This window comes from Peromyscus californicus, unplaced genomic scaffold (genome assembly GCF_007827085.1).
Source record: "Peromyscus californicus insignis strain IS unplaced genomic scaffold, ASM782708v3 Scaffold_20__1_contigs__length_68692818, whole genome shotgun sequence".
NCBI lineage: Eukaryota > Metazoa > Chordata > Mammalia > Rodentia > Cricetidae > Peromyscus > Peromyscus californicus.
Window position 1 is genome coordinate 1,014,255 of NW_026294503.1, and position 19,543 is coordinate 1,033,797.

A 19,543-nucleotide genomic window follows, 5' to 3' on the forward strand; every position below is an offset into this window, starting at 1 on the left:
ACACTCTCCTCTCAAAGGGATTTGCAGTGTTATGCCCTGGATCCCTTAAAAGGTGATGTGATACTTTGCCCTCCGGACGGCTGCTATCGTGTTGTCCCAGTGCAAAATGAGTGTTTGTTTTAATGGTGCTATAATCTCTAACAATTAAAGCCACTTTGCCCAAACCCATCCTATCTTCAATTTTAACTGGGCTCGTACTCCTTTACTTGCCAAACTGCACACTGTTCATATCTTTCTGCTCTGCTGTCTACTCTCCCTCTCAGCATAAATCTTGGTAAATGCAGTAACTAGCAGCCAGGTCATAGCTTAGATGTCTTGAAATTTTTTCCACCAAACAACTTAGTCCATATCCATTGTATTCAACTTTACTCAAGTTTTCAGGGCATGGGAAAAATACAGATACTTTGCTAGAGTATGACATGAATGGCCTCTAGCCTAGTTCCTCATATAATCCTTATTCCCCTCTAAAACTTCATGAATACAGTCTTTACTGCTGTCCTTTCTATCAGCATTCTAGTCATCCAAACTCCCATCACTATGGCCCACACAGTTTCTATTACAAAGTTCTAGAGCATCTACAGCCACAGATCCAGAGTCTTTAGCATTTCTCCTGCGAGCCATCTCAGAAGGGCTGAGAGCCACGTGTGCAAGGTTCTCACGGTAACAGCTCCATTTTTTGGTACCAATTTTTTCTATTAGCTATTTTTTTCTCTATGCTGTGACTACCTACTTGAAAAAGAACAACATAAGGGAGGAAGGTTCCTTTTTGGCTCATGATTTCAGGGGACATCGTCCATTGTTCTGTAGAGGGTAGGGGAGTGTAAGGATGTTGGCAGTGTTTGGGCACAAAAAGGAAACAGAGAAAAGAATGTTGGTGCTTGTCAAGCTTTCTCCTTTGTGATGGGTTCCCAGGCTTTGAATGAGGACACCCATGTTGGACTGTGAATTCTTTTCAGTCAGTCCCTTTGGAAATACCTTTACAGAAGTGCAGAGATGTGCCTTCTAAGTGAATTTCAATCTCATCAAGTTGACAATGAAGATTAACCGGCACACTAGCCCCGGACTTAGTGCACAATAAATCTTGGTGACTTCTTCCTACATTTTGTTCTCAACATTGGCCATGTCTAAAGTCACAAGGATGCTATTATAAATCCTTCCCCTATTATGCCCTTCATTTCCCCCCAACACTATTAACTTTCTTTTCTATCCCTCCATTCTTTTCTTGAAACAACTCTCTGTCTCTGTCTCTCTCTGTGTCTCTCTCTCTCTCACTCACTCACTGATCAGAACATTTTTTTAAAAATAGTTTTCTTTAGGGTAAACTCAGTGTAACTACAATAGTGGTTACAGTGGTTATGGTAATAATGTAGGGGTTTCTTACTTCAATTTTTGTCCTCTAGAATATAACTTTCATGAATTTAAAGCACATGATTTCTTCAGTCCCCAATCCCTTGGTTGTTGTTGCTTAAGTGAGTCTAGTGTTTTGAGTGACTTTGATTTTGCTAGTTAATCTTTTTACTGTACACGGTTAGTCCAAATGAATATTATTTATTTATTTGTACTTCATTTCTACTATCACAGAATTTTACTTTTCTCTTTTACAGAGTAGGATTGTTAAATGTATGCTTGTGCTTTAACACTGATAATGTTTTTAATAAATATCCAACGTGGAAAGTAGAGCTAAGTTAGAAAAGACAATAATGTTCTTGATATGTTGGTATCTACATGGAGATAAAAAGTTTTACTGGGTTGATTTTTAAGCTTTAATGACAAGGGTCCTGGGAAAAGTGCTAAGAATGGAAGCCTCACATTCCTTCCCACACTAAGCACATAATTCTGCATGAATTTGGTTTCATTTCAAGAGTGGAGTATTCACAGACAGAACACCCTCCTAGAAACTTGACCCTAGAAAGGCAGCAGATAAACTTGAAGAGTCATTCTCAGACAACAACCCCCCAAGGTATTAAGTAAACTTTTACAAGCTCCTGTAAATAGTTTTGACAGGCTATGTAAAAGTTCTTCCTCACCCTGTCAGCCTTTATACATATGGGAAAGTAAACATTGTATAAGCTTAAATCACCCACTACCTTAGCCATATAAGGCTCTTCAAATTTGGAGCATTGAAATTTCATATAAATACCCATGTATTTGCTCTAAATTTTTTTTCATCTTGAGAATGCAAAAGAGCCTTCTCACACTTTTCTTTTTTTTCAGTTTATTTTTTATTGAAAATAGATTCTTCTCTCATACAGTACATGCTAACCACAGTTATCCCTCCCTCCATTCCTCCTAGTTCCTCCCACCTCTCCTCTTCCATTTTCTCTTCAGAAAACATCAGGCTTCCAAGAGACCACAGTCAAAAAGCACAAATATTTGGCATAAACAGCACCTTCTCTGAGAGGCCAAATCCTTATCAGAAGCATGATGGGTAGGAGTCAGTATTTGTAGAGTCATCTATTATGATACTGTGGTGGTTTGAATGAAAATGGCGTCCATAGGCTCAAAAGGAGGGCATGATTAGGAGGTGTGGTCTTGTTGGAGTGGGTGTGGCCTTGTTGGAGTAAGTGTGACCTTGTTAGGGTGGGTGTGGCTTTGTTGAAGAAAGTGTGTCACTGGGGGTGGACTTTGAGGTCTCAGTTGCTTGAACAAGGCCCAGTGTCTCACTCTCTTCCTGTTCTCTGTAGATGCAGATGTAGAATTCTCAGCTCCTTCTCCAGCATCATATCTGCTGGCATGCCACCATGCTTCCCACCATGTAAATGATGGACTAAATCTCTGAACTGTAAGCCAGCCCCATTTAAATTTTTTTTAATAAGAATTGCCATGGTCTTGTGTCTCTTCACAGCAATAGAAACCATAATTAAGACAAATGTAGCTCTACTGAAAACCAAATATTCTAGTCTATTTCTACCTATTCCACTTGCCTCTGACTCTCCTGATCTCCAGAGTCTGCTTTCCTTTATTTAAATATAACTGATAAAAGATCTAACACTTTGAAATATCCTTACCCCAAAGGTATTTATATAGATATAGTCTGTAACTCTTTGCAGCTTAAAAATTTTTTATTAGTTGTACTGATCTACAACTTAATAAATATGAATGGAGGTCTTTGGTTTACCAGGGACTGTATATGAAAACCCCAAATAGAAAGTGAATTAACCATGATTAATTGCCAACTTGGTGAACACTTCTGAATTTCAGAAGAAGCTGAGAGCAAATCAGGAAGAATTCCAACTGGGTATTGAAAGATGGTTAGGATATTGATTAGCTGAGAGAAAAAAGACATAAACAGTATGAGGAAAAGCACAAAGATGGGAAGAAATTAAAGAGACCAAGTTAAATGGAACCAAGACTCTGAGAAGGGGAGTAACTGGAAATAAGTCCACATAGGGCCTGGGATGTCCCAAAGATCATTGACCGAAGAATGGGTATGAAAAATCCATTGGAACAGGAAGATGTTTATTCTTTATATAGAAAAAGAAGTGGATTTTATAGATAATTGCTTGTATTGACAATGTTGCATGTATGTCATTTACATAAACATACTATATGGTGATTTGTACTCAAAATTGGTTTGCTGCTAGAGAAGCACTGCCAAAAATGTTGGCACTATTACTACAGATAATAAGACGTGATCTTGCTCAATAGCCCAGGTTCATCTATAATGCATGGTCTTCCTCTTTCTACCTACTCCACTTGCCTCTAACTCTTCTGATTGTTCCCCCCAAGTTCTGAGTACCACCATGCTCAGCTACTGAACTTTTTATGCAGCCATTGACATAAGCAAAGTGAGATTTTAGGATTGGTTTGGCAGCATTTATAGAGAGGTTTGGAAGAAACAGTTGGTACCACAGCAAGTCAGGGGCTTGATTATGGCTGCCACATGAAAGTAGGATAAAAGGAGAGAGTTCTGAGGACATTTGAGATTTCCCCCTGGTAAGAGTATGAGGCAGTTACCCTGGAAGATGAGTTTGTGTTGAAACACACTGAAAAATGAATTCATACCATAAAATGTTCTTTGACTGAAAAGTAAATGTAAGAGGAACCAATAGTAAAATTCTTTATTGTGGTCAAAAGTAATAAAGGATTAAAAATTTCATGTTTCAATAATATACAGATAACTTCACAACTGATTTTCTGCACACGGCAAGTCTTTGAAGATGCAGTTAGGTTCTCCTCTCTTACCATAAAACAGGAGGTTTTGGAAGAGGTAACAAACAGTTTAAGGACAACTTCTGTTACAAAATACATATGCTTCCTTTCTGCCATGTGAGGCTGAAAAGGATCCCAGAATGTTGCTACTTGGATGTTTGTGGAGCTGAGTTACTTTTTGATAACCTCTGACCTGAGACTGTTGTCCTTCCTCCAACAGCTTCATACTCACACAAAAATAAAATTTGTAGAGCTATATTGCTACATACACATTCATAAAAAAATTTTGTACTACTTGTACTCGATTTATCATTTTTTAAAATTATTCTGTATGTGAAACTCCTCACTAGTTGGTGATTTGGGCAAACAGAACACTTAGCAAAGGTGTGATGCAGAATTCAAATCCATCATTAAGCAGCTTCTCAATTTCTCCTTACTGATAAGAACAGTCTACAACAGGGTAAAAGAAATCACATATTTAAAAAAGACAACTAGAGCAGGTTTGTGATCCCTACCTGCTACCAACGCCTTTAAATTCACATGTCTAGCCAGGCACCAGATCAAAGCCCAACATTTATAACAATCACGTTATGTGTAAAAATGTACTTGTGAAACTCTCTTTTTATATAGAAAAGTAGATATAAGACACAGAAAAACAAAAGAGATGAGATTTAAAAGTCTGCATTAAGTAAAAGTGAATATTATCATATGTAGTTTTAAGAATGTAAATCAGTAACCTGTCTTTAAGGCCTTGGTCACATAGGGCAATCATCATCATCATAATACTAATTTTAAGAGAGAGAGAGAGAGAGAGAGAGAGAGAGAGAGAGAGAGAGAGAGAGAGAGAAGAAGGAAGGAAGGAAGGAAGGAAGGAAGGAAGGAAGGAAGGAAGGAAGGAAAGAAAGAAAGGAAAGAAAGGAGAGAAGGAGGAAAGAATCTTGAAGCTGGGCATGGTGTTTCACACTTCTAATTAAACCACTCAGGAGAACTGCCTCAAGTTCAAGGCCAGCCCAGGGAAAGCAAGTACCAGGCCAAAAAGGACTATATAGAAATGCCCTGACTGCAAAAATAAAATTAAAAGCCAAAAGTAACAAGAGCTTAAAAGCTTTTATATCATTTAGACTTGGTATTTCTATTTTTAAAAACTTGATCACTGAGTAAAAACCTTAAATATCAATTATAGATCAGCTAAAAAATTATAAAGGACTGTTTTCTTGAATATTATTGACTAAAATAAGACCATATATACCATGATTTACAAATATATATATATATATATATATATATATATATATATACATATGTGTGTGTATGTGTAGAAACCACTTTTTATATATTTGTAAAGTATTGGATATACATATATGTATATAAAACTTTTAAAGAAAATAACAATATGCTTATGAGGTTTTGTTTAGTTTTCCTTAGTTTCAAATTTGCAAAGGGTATATATTGAATTCACATTAAAATTACCAAAGTAAAAACATAGAGTCTATTCAAATTTAAGATGGAAAATATCTATAATTTAAGTCCATTAGCTAAGAGAAGGATCTCTGTGACCATTATGCATTTATTTAATGACTTGCTCAACAAGAGCTGTTGAGGCACCACACTTTGACAAGACCCAGCTGTGCTATAAAAGAGAGAATATAACAACAGCTGCAGCAGTTGTGGAAGTTGAAGCACATTGAATCACTTTGGCTACTGGAGTGTTTTAACCTGTGGTGTTCAGACTTGGTAGCCTGAACTGAGTAGGTAGAGCATGCTTCAGATTAGATAAGAAGACAACACCTTTTATTGATCTTTAAATAAATACATTGTCTGTTTAGTAATCAATTAACCTTTATTCAGCTTCTTTCAAATACTTGCTGCAGGTCTAGGTCATTAAAAGTACAAAGTCATAAATTTCAGAAAGCTAATGGTACACTTGGAAGATTACCATTTAAGTGTAGTTTTAAAAAATGAATACATAAGCCAGGTGGTGGTGGTGTATGCCTTTAATCCCATGACTCAGGAGGCAGAGGGAGGTGGAACTCTGTGAGTTCAAGAACAGCTCAGTCTACAGAGTGAGTTCCAGGACAGCCAGGGCTACACAGAGAAATCCTGTCTTGAAAAAACAAAACAAACATCAATACATATATAAAATTCTAGAGAAACTTCAAGAAAGGACCAGTCATCCTTTAAGCTATGGAAGCCTTCTCTGAGAAAGCAATATTAGAGGTGGACTTTATTGAATGAGTAGGAATTAACCAGACAGAAAAGGCAAAGGAGGGTTAGAGATAGGAAAAAGACTGTATGCAAAGGGACAATGATCTGAAGTAGTGTGTGTGATGGTTTGAAAGAAAATGACCCCCAAAGAAGTGGCACTATTAGGAGGTGTGGCTTTGTTGGAGGAAGTGTCACTGTGGGTGTGGGCTTTAGGACTCTCAGCTACTTTTCCAGCACCATGTCTGTCTGCCCACTGCCATGCTCTCCACATGTCTTAGGGTTTCTATTGCTGTGAAGAGGCACCATAACCACAGCAACTCTTATAAAGGAAAACATTTCATTGGGGCTGGCCTACAGTTCAGAGGCTTAGTCCATTATCATCATGGTGAGAATCATGGTGGCACACAGGCAGACATGGTGCTGGGAAAAAAGCTGAGAGTCCTACGTCTTGATCTGCAGGCAACAGGAAGTGAACTGTGACACTGGGCATAGTTTGAGTATAGGAGACCTCAATGCCCACCAACAAGGTGACACACTTCCTCCAACAGGGTCACATCTACTCCAACAAGGCCACACATCCTAAAAGTGCCACTCCTTTGGCTGCCATTTTCTTTCAAACATCACACCGCCATGATGATAATGGAGTAAACCTCTGAAATGTAAGTGAGCCCCAGTTAAATGTTTTCCTTCACAAGAGTAGCTGTGGTCATGGTGTCTCTTCACAGCAATAGGAACCCTAACTAAGACAGCATGTATTGCATGTTCAAGACTGATTTAAAAAAAAATGTAGTATATCTCAAGTTGAGGATTAAAGAAAGAAACAGGCCATGAGTGAAAAACTGGGTTAGCCTATAAGTAGCCAGAACACACTAGTAGTCATGTGGCTTCTGCATTACCAGTGATTAATAGTGATTTCCTGGCTGCTAGACTACTAATCATTATAATGAGGTAGGACTGTTGCTTTGAATTATAGAAATTATTAAGTGTTATTACCTGTTCCACAAACATAAATATAAATATCATCTCATTGCTTCAAGCTGCTTTGAAGGTAGTCACTCAAGTCTCAATAGGGCTTGTCAGCAGGAAGTCTGAAATGTTCTCTTGAAGCCCCTCCCACCACCTCGGAACTGCTCATCAGTCCTGGGTTTCCACTCAGGTCAACTGCTGAGTCCCAATTTGCCTTAATTACATTCTTAGCCTCAGCTGTTGTTTCTAATCATCACTGCTGTGCTTTGTTGACTGGATCGGGAGGTGTTTATAGAGCTCTTGTCAAGCCAAGTGAAGAGAGTCCTTCCCCAGGAGCTCCAGGACCTACTATGAAGAGCCATGTTAACAGCTAAGACCCTCCTCCATCAGGGTCACTTTACTTCTGTAGCTTCCAAGACCATCCCTGATGTGGTTTTTTAGTTAGTGTCACCCTGACCTAACAAATCTGTCATCCCACTCTTCAAGTCAAGGAAAGAAAGATGAGGGACACCAGGTTTCCCTCCTAGAAGGCCTTAGACTCGCCCTGGACATGCTGACTCTTCCTCCCATTGTCTAGGCTATTCCTCAACAAAACCAATTGCAAATTGTGGTGCCCAGTCCCAGTGGCTACATCTACAGAACAACTCCCTCACCCAAGGCTCGGGGGACACTGCAGAAGAGGGGGCAGAGGGACTGTAAGAGCCAGAGATTGGGGAGTTTGCTGTGAGATTGTGCTTCCTAGTTAATGTCACAAGCTATAGTCATAGACTCTCACCAATATAACTACTCAAGCACGAGCTGAACAAGGAGGACACCACCAGACATGTCAAAGTGGATGGGAGAAAGGACACAAGGCGTCAACCCCACACAAAGAACCAGCTTCAGACAGCTAAGGAATGCTGAGAGCTGAAGAAATAGTTTTCTCCCAGGAAAGAGCATGCCAATTTGATAACCAATAACAAATGATCAGCCCTGACAACATACATACAAGTAACATATATAGACTAAAAGAGTTATGTTTAGGAATATATATATATATATATATATATATATATATATATATATATACACACACACACACATACACACACACACACACATACATAAATGCATGTGACAACAATTAATGTAAAAAGAGGCCATGAATTTGAAAGACAGGAAAGAAGAATGTATGGGAGGGTTTGGAGGGAGGAAAGGTAAGGGTGAAATGAAATAATTACATTATAATCTAAAACATAAAAGAAATAATGAAACAAACAAACAGAAAAATCTCTTATGGTGCTAGAGAGATGTTTCAGCAGTTAAGAGAGCTTGTTTCTCTTGCAGAGAACCTGGGGTTCAATTCCCAGCACCCATATGGTGGCTCACAACCATCCAGCTCCAGCTTCAGCTCCAGGGGATCCAATAGGCAAGCACATAGTACACATACATGCATGCAGGCAAAACATTCATACATATAAAGTAAAATAAATAAATCTAAACAAATATTTAAAAAAAAATCTGTTGCCTTGACCCAGGGCACCAATGAAGTACCTAATTGCTTTATATTACTAAGACAGAGACAAAGTAACTATTCCAAGAACAAAGGTCTTTAAAAATCATTTTTTTGCTCCCACTTGTAAAGAATAGGTGCAATTTTCTTCCCTATAATAATTAATCTTTGTCTATTCTCTATTTTAAAAAATCAATGATAATGTTCTCATTTATTATATGACAAATTGTCTAACTTACCTAATGTGAAAATAGAGCTCCACCCCTGTGCGTTTAGCCACACTCTGTTCATTCAGTCCATAGGCTCCCAGACCATTATTTATCCCTGTAACTCAGACACAGTACTCATTGGTGATGCATATGGCAGAAGTTTTCTATCTTTTTTAGGGTAGGCTTTCTCTTCCAACCTGCTCAAAGGGGGAGGGGTGGAAAACTAGTGCATTTGTCAACTAGTGTGAGTTTCTGTAAGGGTCACATATGCTTGTCCTTCAAAATCATGTCACAGAAGGCACAACATAGGTAAAGTTCCAAAGGGAGGGAGACAGCAGAAAGTGGGTGTGAGGACGATAGTTTCTCTAGGAGTCAGGACTTGAGAAAGGGATCCAAAACAAGGATTAGTTTTAGTTTTCTGCTGAAAGTCAAGTTTATTTTGCTTTGCCATTTTCCTTGTATGAATATAGGACAGCCAACTGTCCTTTTCAATTTATTAGTTTGATGATTGTAACCTCCCAGCTTCTTTCCCTTTAAATTTTGAAATAATAAAACCCAATATTAAACATTTTCATTTCATCTTTTGTTGAAAGTACTAACCCCCCAGCACCACTGCTCTCTTGAACTAAGTGAAAATGAAATGCATGTATATCACATTTTATAAGTCAAAATGAAGTTTTGACACACTATTGGCAATTGTTCTTTTAGAGAAAAGCCACAAATCTGTCAGCTGATTGTCATACAGTGTGGAGATACTCATCAGAAACCCAATGAATGGCCCATTCTGTGGTGAAAACTCAGAAAGACCTGATGCTTAGTGTTCTCCCTCTTTCTTCAGTTCGTGTGCTAGCTTTGAGCTAGATCTGCATCCCAGTGAGCACCACCCAGAACTGGGATACAGCATCACTGTGCTGGAGCTGTCTGCTCCCTCTCTTCTGCAGAATTTGATCTTTGATCTTTGCTGCTGCTATTGACTTATGCCTACCATAGATGTGGATACTGTTGTTTTATATACTGAAAAATGTGGATTTTAAAGCTAGCTTGGCAACAGCAAGGTGTTCAGTGAGTTAAGACACTTGCCTTTAAGCCTGATGACCTGAGTTCAATCCCCAGGATCCACATGATGGGAGGATAAAACCAAACTCCTAGGAGTTGTTTTCTGGCCTCTATACGCATGCTGTGGTGTGTGTGTGTGTGTGTGTGTGTGTGTGTGTGTGTGTGTGTGTGTGTGTGTGCGCGCGTGCGCATACAATCAACAAATAAAAAGAAAAATAAAAAATAGCTCGAGTTTAAGATTGTCTAAATTAAAATTTTAAACTAAATTAAGGTTAAAATGATATATTAATCTCATTCAGTGCTTCTGATGTATTAAGCTTTGACCTCATCCAGGAAATGTATTTCTGACTACCCTTGCCTTAAGAGTGAGGAAGTTGCTCACTGAACCTGCTCACTCTGAGGGGTTTACTAAAAGAAGCTGTTTTCTACAGGTTAAATGAAATCTGAGTTTTCTTGACTGAGGATTCTTTACATCAGAGGTGTCCTAAGGCTGCTGAGGAAAAGACATAGCAAGAGACTTTGTCCTGGCTTTCCCTTTCTGGAGACTTTTGTCACCAGGTACAAAGACATCTAGAATTAGACAGAGAAGAGCTAAGAAACAGTCCTTGAACACTTACTAGGTGACTATAACTGACACATGTATTAGATGATATTAACTGTGACTGACACATGTGCTATTTACCATTAACTATGGCAGATTAATGTGTTAGGTAACATTATTTGTGTCTTATGCTATTAATTTTCTAACAATCCCATGAGATGGTTATCATTTTTCTTATTATGTTGAAGAAACCATCGAGGCTCAGATATCTTAGATGAGTAGCCTAACCTCACAGAGACTGACATGGTAAAGCAGGAATGAAATACAGATCCTTCAGACTCTGGGGTGAACAGTTCCTTGTAGATTTAAGGGGCCGAAGACCTGAATGCCACATTAGATAAAGGGACAAGTCATTGGATGAAATTCCATTCTCTCAGTTTAGTGGTACTCAGACTGTGAGAATGGAAGGAGACTTCTGAGTCACTTGGGCGTCTGTCGAACCCCTGGATCCCTTTCCTTCTGTGGGGCCCTTCACTCACTCCTGGATTCCTTTCATTCTGTGGTGCCCTCCACTCACCCCTGGATCCTTTCCTTCTGTGGGCCCTCTACTCTGAGTAGGTGCTGATGTTCCTAACGGGTATTGGGCATCTCATGGACTCAAAGAGGCCCTGTTCGTTTCTTTTTAGGGCCAGATATTCTTATGTCCTTTGGAGTCTTCCACATCCATTACTTCAAACAGATTACTTCCATACTACCTTAATATGATGACATCATCAGCCCTCTGATTAATTTGAAATATGAGGGAGACTAATCCTATGTGATCATGACTTTAAAATGATGCACCCAGTCTTCAGACATCTTCTGAGCATTTACTTTGAAAAAATGAATTTTTTTGTATCCTGTACTGTCTGTTTAGCCTTGTTTAAGAAACCATCATTTTAATAATTCAGGATACCATGTTGCTGCTAGGTGCAGAGAAATGTAAAGAAAGATAGTTCTTTGGTCTCTGTAAGGCTCAGGCAATTTTGTGTTAGAGAGGTAGAAAGAATATAAGATACAAGGAAAGAGAGAAAATCTGTGACTTGCCATCCCCATCCCCTAGACAGGCCATAGCCCTTGGAATCATGAAATTACAGATGCTGCAGTGTAGGCTTCCTAGTGGCTGTACCCAGCAGGACTGCATATGAGGTTGATTGGACCATGGGCCTGGGTACCAGGTGTTTGTAAGGGTCTACACTTGGCTGTAACTAGCAAGGGGAAGGTCCTTTGCCCCTCTCCTTGGCATTGTTATAAATAGCCCTTTGGATTAAAGTTCTGGGCCTGTGGATAAGGATCCAGGCCCACCCGAGGCTATCCTGTATTTTCTATCTGTTTCTCTCCCCTCTACACCTCTATCTAATATTTCCTGCTGCTCCTGCTCAAGCGTTCCCTGGGGAAAAGTGGAGGTGGGATGGCCCCCCACACTGCGGTGACTTGCACTGGGCCTTCACAGGACTGGCCGTGTCATCAGTTAGTTTGGGTGGCATGGAGCCCACAGCATCCTCTGCATTACTCATTACTGAACTATTGGTTGCTGACAGAGTCTGGAAGAGAAGTCATTGTCCTCACTTTTGTACCCACTGGTGAGTTCACCGGCTCCAGTGAGCAGTTTCACACCTATGGTCACACAGACGGTTCTGGTTAAAATCAGTTGGTCACAAAACAGTGGTGGGGTTTACTAGATATGTCTGCCTTTTCCATAAAGGCATAAATAAAACCTTTCCTGGAAATGAGCTAGAAGAAACATTTTAGGAGGACATGTAGCTGGAAAGTTAGCTTTGAATTTTATCCTAATGGACACATCAAGCTTTGCATTCATTCACCAGCATTCATTGTGTACCTGCAGGGAACTAAATAACCCGAGAACAAGAAAAATAGCAGTAAATTTAAAAGTATGTTAAGCTGGAGAGACAGTTCAATAATTAAGAGCATTGGTTGTTCTTCCAGAGGACTAGGGTTCAATTCCCAGCACCTACAAAATGGGTTCACAACCATCTGTAACTCCAGTTTCAGGGGACCTGATACCCTCTTCTGGCCTCTGTGGGCACCAGGCACACAAGTGGTACCATAAATATGTGCAAGCAAAACAGTCATACACATAAAATACCATTTTTTAAAACAATTAAGTATAAATCGGGGCCAGTGAATATGGTTCACTGAGTAAAGACACTTCTGCCAAGCCTGACACCTGAGTGAGATCCCCAGAACCCAAATGGTAGAGAGAGCCAAAGAATTGTCCTCTGCTCTCTATGGACTTGGCTCCACCATGCTTGTAACTGAAAAAATAATTTAATATCTAAGTCCATTCCTCTCAGAATCTTTTAGTATTAGAGGTTCTTGTCAGAGAAATAATGTGGTCTGGCTTCACCTTTGCAAAGATGCTTCTAGCCACAAAGTGTAGGATCATCTAAGGGAGAGAGGAAACCACAGCAGCAAGACCATTGAGAGGTTGCTGCAACGTCCAGGCCATGGGTCTGGAGCTTTGGACCAGAGCAAAGCAGAAGTAGTGAGCTGGGTTCTGGATAGACTTGTATAGAAGTCACCAGGATTTTCTGAGGAGGTGGCTTGTCCTGGCCTTCCTAGGAGCTCAGATCTGCCTGCATCTGTGGCCTGTGTTCTTTCACCTAATAATGCTCCAGCATGAAATGATTTCACAGCTATGTACTCTTCAAGCAAACTGGATCTCCTTCCTATACAACTCTTACAACCAGGCTTCTGCAAGGAGAATCTGTCGGTCCTGGGGTGGGCAAGATGAAGCTTGATGTCTCAGGAGCATGTGCTGCCCAGGCTGTGGCCTGTGGGGAGCAGAGGGTATGTGGTAGCACGGTGGCCTCAGCACCACTCAAAGTGCATTGCAATCATCCCCTACAGTTCCCCTGCAGGAGGGTGGGTCCTCATTTTGTTCTCTGCTTTTGCTATTTACCAGCAGTTATCAGTCCAAACCAGGAGAAATTTTAATTCTTAGTAGAAAAGTGGCTCATTTAAGGCATTATTTTACTATACTTTTAAAACTGAGAAAATAGCTCCCTGTAGTTAATGATTACTGGACAGTCTTGGTAACCCAGAAAAAGGCTCTAGGAGTGACGGGTCTACCATTAATTAAAAATTTAGAATAGAGGCAAAGGCACTTCAGCTTACAATGGTGGCTACATCCTGACCAAAAATCAGTGGTTCTCAACTTGTGGGTCCCAACTTCTTTGGGGTCAAATGACCCTTTCAAAGGGGTCACCCAAGACCACTGGAACACAGATATTTATTTACATTATGATTGATAATAGTAGCAAACTTACAGATATGAAGTAGCAAAAAATAAGTTTATGATTGGGGGCCACCACAACATGAGGAAGTGTATTAAAGGGTCACAGCATTAGGAAGGTTGAGAGTCACTGGACTAAGTTCATTTAAGCAACTCACAGGTCAAGCATTCTGAGACACACTGGAGAGCACTGATGGCTGTCCCTTGTGATCACATGACCCACTAGGAACTTTGGCTTGCTACTGTCATCCAGTATTGTGAGAGATGATCATATTGCTTACCTGTAGTGCAATAAAAGACCAAACCTTGGTGTCCTAAGTTGGTTTTCTACTAAATAGCTATATATTTTGTTCATACAATCACAACATAAAAAAATAGTAAGTTGAGACTATCTATACATATTGTTTATTACATGTGCATAAAGTGGCTGTCATGCTGTTGGTAAAGTAATGTGAAGAAATGGCAGGCTCATTCAATTAAGTTTCATTGACCTTGAGGGAATGACTTGATATTTTCCAGTGAATGCCCATAAGTAACCACAGATGTTGCATCAGCTTCTTAGTTATTACATTCTCAGGGAGATCATGAGAAACTGTGCTGGTAGATTCATTCTAAGAGGCGATCCCTTCTCGCCATTTCCTGAAATACTGCCAAGTGATCTGGTTTCAATTCAAGTGCCTAGGAAGGCTTTGAGTTCTTAGGCTCCTCCTCACTTTGCCTTCTAGATATGGTATAATAAATAATTTACTGAACATGACCATACACTGGACCCTGCAAATGACATTAGTCATGACCTTTCACTTTTACCCTGCCCTGGAGGTTATCTCTGAAGTTGCACCCTTGTGTTATCATCCATACCCTGAAGTAGAAGTCATATCAGAAAGAAACAGGTGCCTCTGATTCCTGTTTACCTCCACAGTGCAGATGAGATTTCCACCATTTGAAACCCATTCAAAGCAAACTGAAGGATGCCTTTTATTATTTTCCCAGGCCTACGTCCAAAGAGAACTCTGCGCCTGGTGCTCTGGACAGCTGAAGAACAAGGGGGAATTGGTGCCTCCCAGTATTATGAGCTACATAAGGTAAAACTAGCTAGGACATGCTGTGGATATCTGTATGCTGTAAATGTGTGTTGCTCTGATTGTTTAATAAATAAAATGCTGATTGGCCAGTAGCCAGGCAGGAAGTATAGGTAGGACAAGGAGAAAGGAGAATGCTGGGAACAGGAAGGCTGAGTCAGGAGTCACCAGCCTGACACAGAGGAAGCAAGATGTGAAGGCAGAACTGGGAAAAGGTACCAAGCCACGTGGCTAAACATAAGAATTATGGGTTAATTTAAGATGTAAGAGCTAGTCAGTAATAAGCTTGAACTAATGGCCATACAGTTCATAAATAACATATGCCTCTGTGTGTTTACTTGGGTCTGAATGGCTATGGGACTGGCAGATGAGAGAGATTTGTCCTGACCGTGAGCCAGACAGGACCAGGAAAACTTCAGCTACAAAGACATGCTGAACACTTACATTTGTAGTATCAGTATAAACCTAAGGCATTGATTTGTTCTTTGGGTTTTTAAATCCTCTGGAATTGTCTATTTAAAAGTTCTTAGTCCTTTATGGCAGGCTAACTCTGGCAAATACCCAGTCCTGTAACAATGTCCTGGTGAGATAAGGATGCTATGTAGGTTTATCTATTTCCTCATCATACTCATGGCCCTAGAAAACTTCCCATCTGCATGCTGCCATTTTCTTAGAGTCTTGCTACTTCTGCTGTGCTCATAACATGGCAGGAAGTAATGTGTAAGAGTTCAAGCTCCCTGCATTTGTGCCCCAAATCCTCCTGGAAGTCCTAGTTTTGAAGCTCCAAAACCTGGAGTCTATCAACAGCATCACCTTGATGGTGGTAGGAATGTAGCAACCACTGATCTGGGAACACAGAGGACAGCCTGATTAGATACTAAATTTAGGCACAGATAGAGCCTGAAACAAGAAGGCTGTTGTGGAAGGACTTGATTTTCTAATCTACAGAACTCCCTTTAACACTGGGGGTAGGGGTTACTACTGAGAACAACTTTAAGAGATTAAAATGTATAAGGACAGGAAACCTCTAAAACAAGTTGATATTGGTTCAAAGAGAAGCTATTTGAGTGTCCCATTTATGCATATGCCTGCTGATGATGATTATGATGATGATGATGACAATGACAACAATGATGCCTCCTGATGCTGCTGGCTTATTCTCCCTAAATCTTGAGATTAGAAAAAAATAAGGTTGAGTTATCTAGATCAGACAAGAGTTTGCTTTATGAATTATATTTGCATAATTTTATGCAGCATTCATCTCTATGCACACTGTTTCAGCTAATTAGAGCATGAGTTCAGGGTCATAATTTAGTCAGAGTATAATCATTTACTATGCAAAGGACTAATGACTTATACCTAGCCTTTACACTACAATTCTTTGGCCTCCAGCATTTCTTGGGATATGAAAATTCCAGACAACTACCCTCTGGTTGGTGGGGAACTACATTAACCTTTACATCTTGTGGTGGACTTCATTATCACAAAAGGTTTATTCTGGATTAAGCGTCATTAGTATTTTTGGAGCATATAGTATGTTCCATGTGGTATGTTAAGTTTCAAGTTTAATGTCTTAACAGATTCACTCAAAGGTTGGGCATGGTAGTCTATGTTTATAATCTTAGAACTCAAGAGGTTGAGTTAGGAAGATATATAGAATAAAGAAAGGTAAAAAGCCCAGAGGCAAAACTTAAAGAGAAACAGGATAATTTAAGTTAGAAAAGCTGGCTAGAAACAAGCCAAGCTAAGGCTGGACATTTATAATTAAGACTAAATCTTTGTGTGTGATTTATTTGAGAGCTGGGTGACAGGTCTCCAAAAGAGTAAAGAGTAAAACAACAACCAACTACACAAACCCTCCACATCACTGCTCTAATATGTTAAAAGTTTATTCATTTGCTCCTTTACCTTATAACAGCAAGATCCACAGAGATTTTTGGTGACTCAGGCTCTTTGGTAAGGTAACATTTAATATGCCTTAGCATTGGCATCCATCTGGCAAGCAGGGGTTAGTGGATGTTTTTATCTGACAGAGGTGGAGATAGCTCAGAGTATTTCCACTCACATCATATTGACAGAAACTCACCATATACTCCAGTTACTTCAGAGGCAGTGTCCCTGATGGGCAGCCACTTCCTAGCTACAACTCTACTCTCAGATGGGAGTGCATAGCCACAGTGCAAAGCTGGCCCTGCTGAGTTTTCTTACTTTGTTCTGAATACTCCCATTTGCCCAAGAACAAGATACCCTGATGTTCTCCTCCATGGTGCTTAAAGTCAGTCAGCTCTGTGAGCTATGTTTTAAGTAAAAATATCATTATGAGGAGGCTAGTTCTCACACACACACACACACACAAACATACACACATACACACAAACACACACACACACACACACATACACACACACACACACACACACACACACACACACACACACACATACACACATACACACAGAGACAAGTCTTTGGCCATATAGACTTCATGTTTTACCCTAGCTTTTTCTTTCACAGAGAAATTTAGCATTACAAATCATGTAAATTTTCTTTGCAGCCTGATATATTTAAGAGCAAGTATTTTGTAGGGAAATAGTGTATTGTTATGAAGTGGAATCCACAGGCTTCTTCTCATTCTTGTTGGGTAGAGTTCAACACCACAGCTGGCTAAGCCTACATGATCAGCTATGGATGAAAAAAGTATGTAGAAAATAATTGGGTTTTTTTTTTCTACTCAGAATGTGTTTTTTGTTTCCCACTCACAGAACCTATTCAGCAATGAAATTCTAAAGAGCTATGGTAATGAACATGTTTACTTGGTCTTTATGGAAATTAAAATAACATTTATGTTCATTATCATTTTCTTAGTAAATATGTCTATAATGTGTTTTTATTAATTATATACAGAAAAATTAAATTATACAGCAACATTTATTGTCAGACTGATTTTCTTTTCTTTCTTTTTTAAAAAAATATTTTATTTATCTTTGTTTAATGTCCATTGGTGTTTACCTACATGTATGTCTGTGAGGGGGTGTTGGGCCCCCTGGAGCTGGAATTACAGACAGTTGTGAGCTGCCATGTGGGTGCTGGGAATTGAACCTTGGTCCTCTGCAAGAACAGTCAGTGCACTTAACCACTGAGCCATCTCTCCAGCCCCCAGACTGATTTTCAAAATTAGATTCCGACTAATAGCCACCTTTACTTTATAATTATGCTTTTTTGTCAAATATTAGCCTAATTGTTGTAATACCTGTTGAAATTTATTAAACTACTGAAAATTCATTAAGTTATTGTGGAATATGTAAGGTTATTTGTGCTTAGTATGTGAATTTTTTAATTCACATGAGATTTTATTGCAATATCTAAAATATTCTTTCCAAGGAAACAAACTTTCCATCAAAAAAGTATATACATGGATTTTTGGCAACAGTTTCTAGGTAAAATAATAAAAAACAGACACTATTGAGGTTTTGCTATGACTTGATTAAATTAGTCAATTAGAATTATCCATCTGTCCCTCACTGTAACAAAATATCAGTAGTAATTGGCCTATAAGGAAGAATGGCTTATTCTGGTTCACAGTTTCAGAGATTTTGGTCCATGATCACTTGGCTCTGTTATTTCTGATTCCACGGCAAGGTAGCCAGAAGCACATTATGTGAACCAAGCTGCTTATACCTTATGGTTTTCAAGGACAGGGAGCTTTATGACAAGGCTCTTCTCCTCCCCAAACCCTCTAAGGTATGCATCCATAAATGTGTTAATCAATTCATAAGGTCCTTATGATCCAGTCACTTTCCAAACAAACACCCCACCACTGAGTACTACTGAACTGAGGATCAACCCTTCAATACATAGCAGGAAACATTTAAAATTCAAGACATAACAGAAATCATTCCTATGACCAGTGTAGCACCATCCTAACAATTCATAGCACGAAGTTTCATAATGGAGTTATGTGTGTGTGTGTGTTTTCTTATATTTGATAGGTTGTACAATATTCTTTTCTAATTTCAAAGTTGTCTCTGATGTCTCTCTCATCACATTAGCACATAAATGTGAAAATTGTTTAGAGGCATATTGTTTGTGGTCTAAGTTACTGATTCTTTTAGAAGTAACATCATTTTATTGAGGCTTAATTAGCAGCACTCGGTTAATACACAGATCTTAAATATTTGGAATCAATATATTTGGAAAATGTAAACTCTTGGTGTCTTAGTTGGGTTACTATTGCTAACCTGATAAAACATCATGATCAAAAACAAGTTGGGGAGGACTGATTTCATTTGGCTTATGCTTTCACATCACAGTTCATCATCAAAAGAAGTCAGGACAGGAACTCAACCACAGCAGAAACCTGGAGGTAGGAGCTGATGCAGAAACCATGGAAGGGGTGCTGCTTACGGACTTGCTCCACCTGTTTTCTTATAGAACTGAGGGCCACCAGCCCAGGGATGGCACCACCCAGAATGGGCTGTGCCCTCTCCCATTGATCATTAATTAAGAAAATGCTCCAAAGGCTTGCCTACAGTCTGATTTTATGGAGGC

General features: G+C 39.4%; 1 protein-coding gene across 4 annotated transcripts in view; it reads left to right on the plus strand.

The window, feature by feature from the left end:
- Positions 1–19,543, plus strand: part of Cpq (carboxypeptidase Q) — a 429,801-nt gene that overhangs the window by 310,792 nt on the left and 99,466 nt on the right. For all 4 annotated transcript variants that reach the window (XM_052747578.1, XM_052747579.1, XM_052747576.1 and 1 more), the window contains one exon: positions 14,907–14,998. In XM_052747578.1, the coding sequence (XP_052603538.1) occupies positions 14,907–14,998 (92 nt within the window). The remainder of the gene's footprint in view (positions 1–14,906; positions 14,999–19,543) is intronic.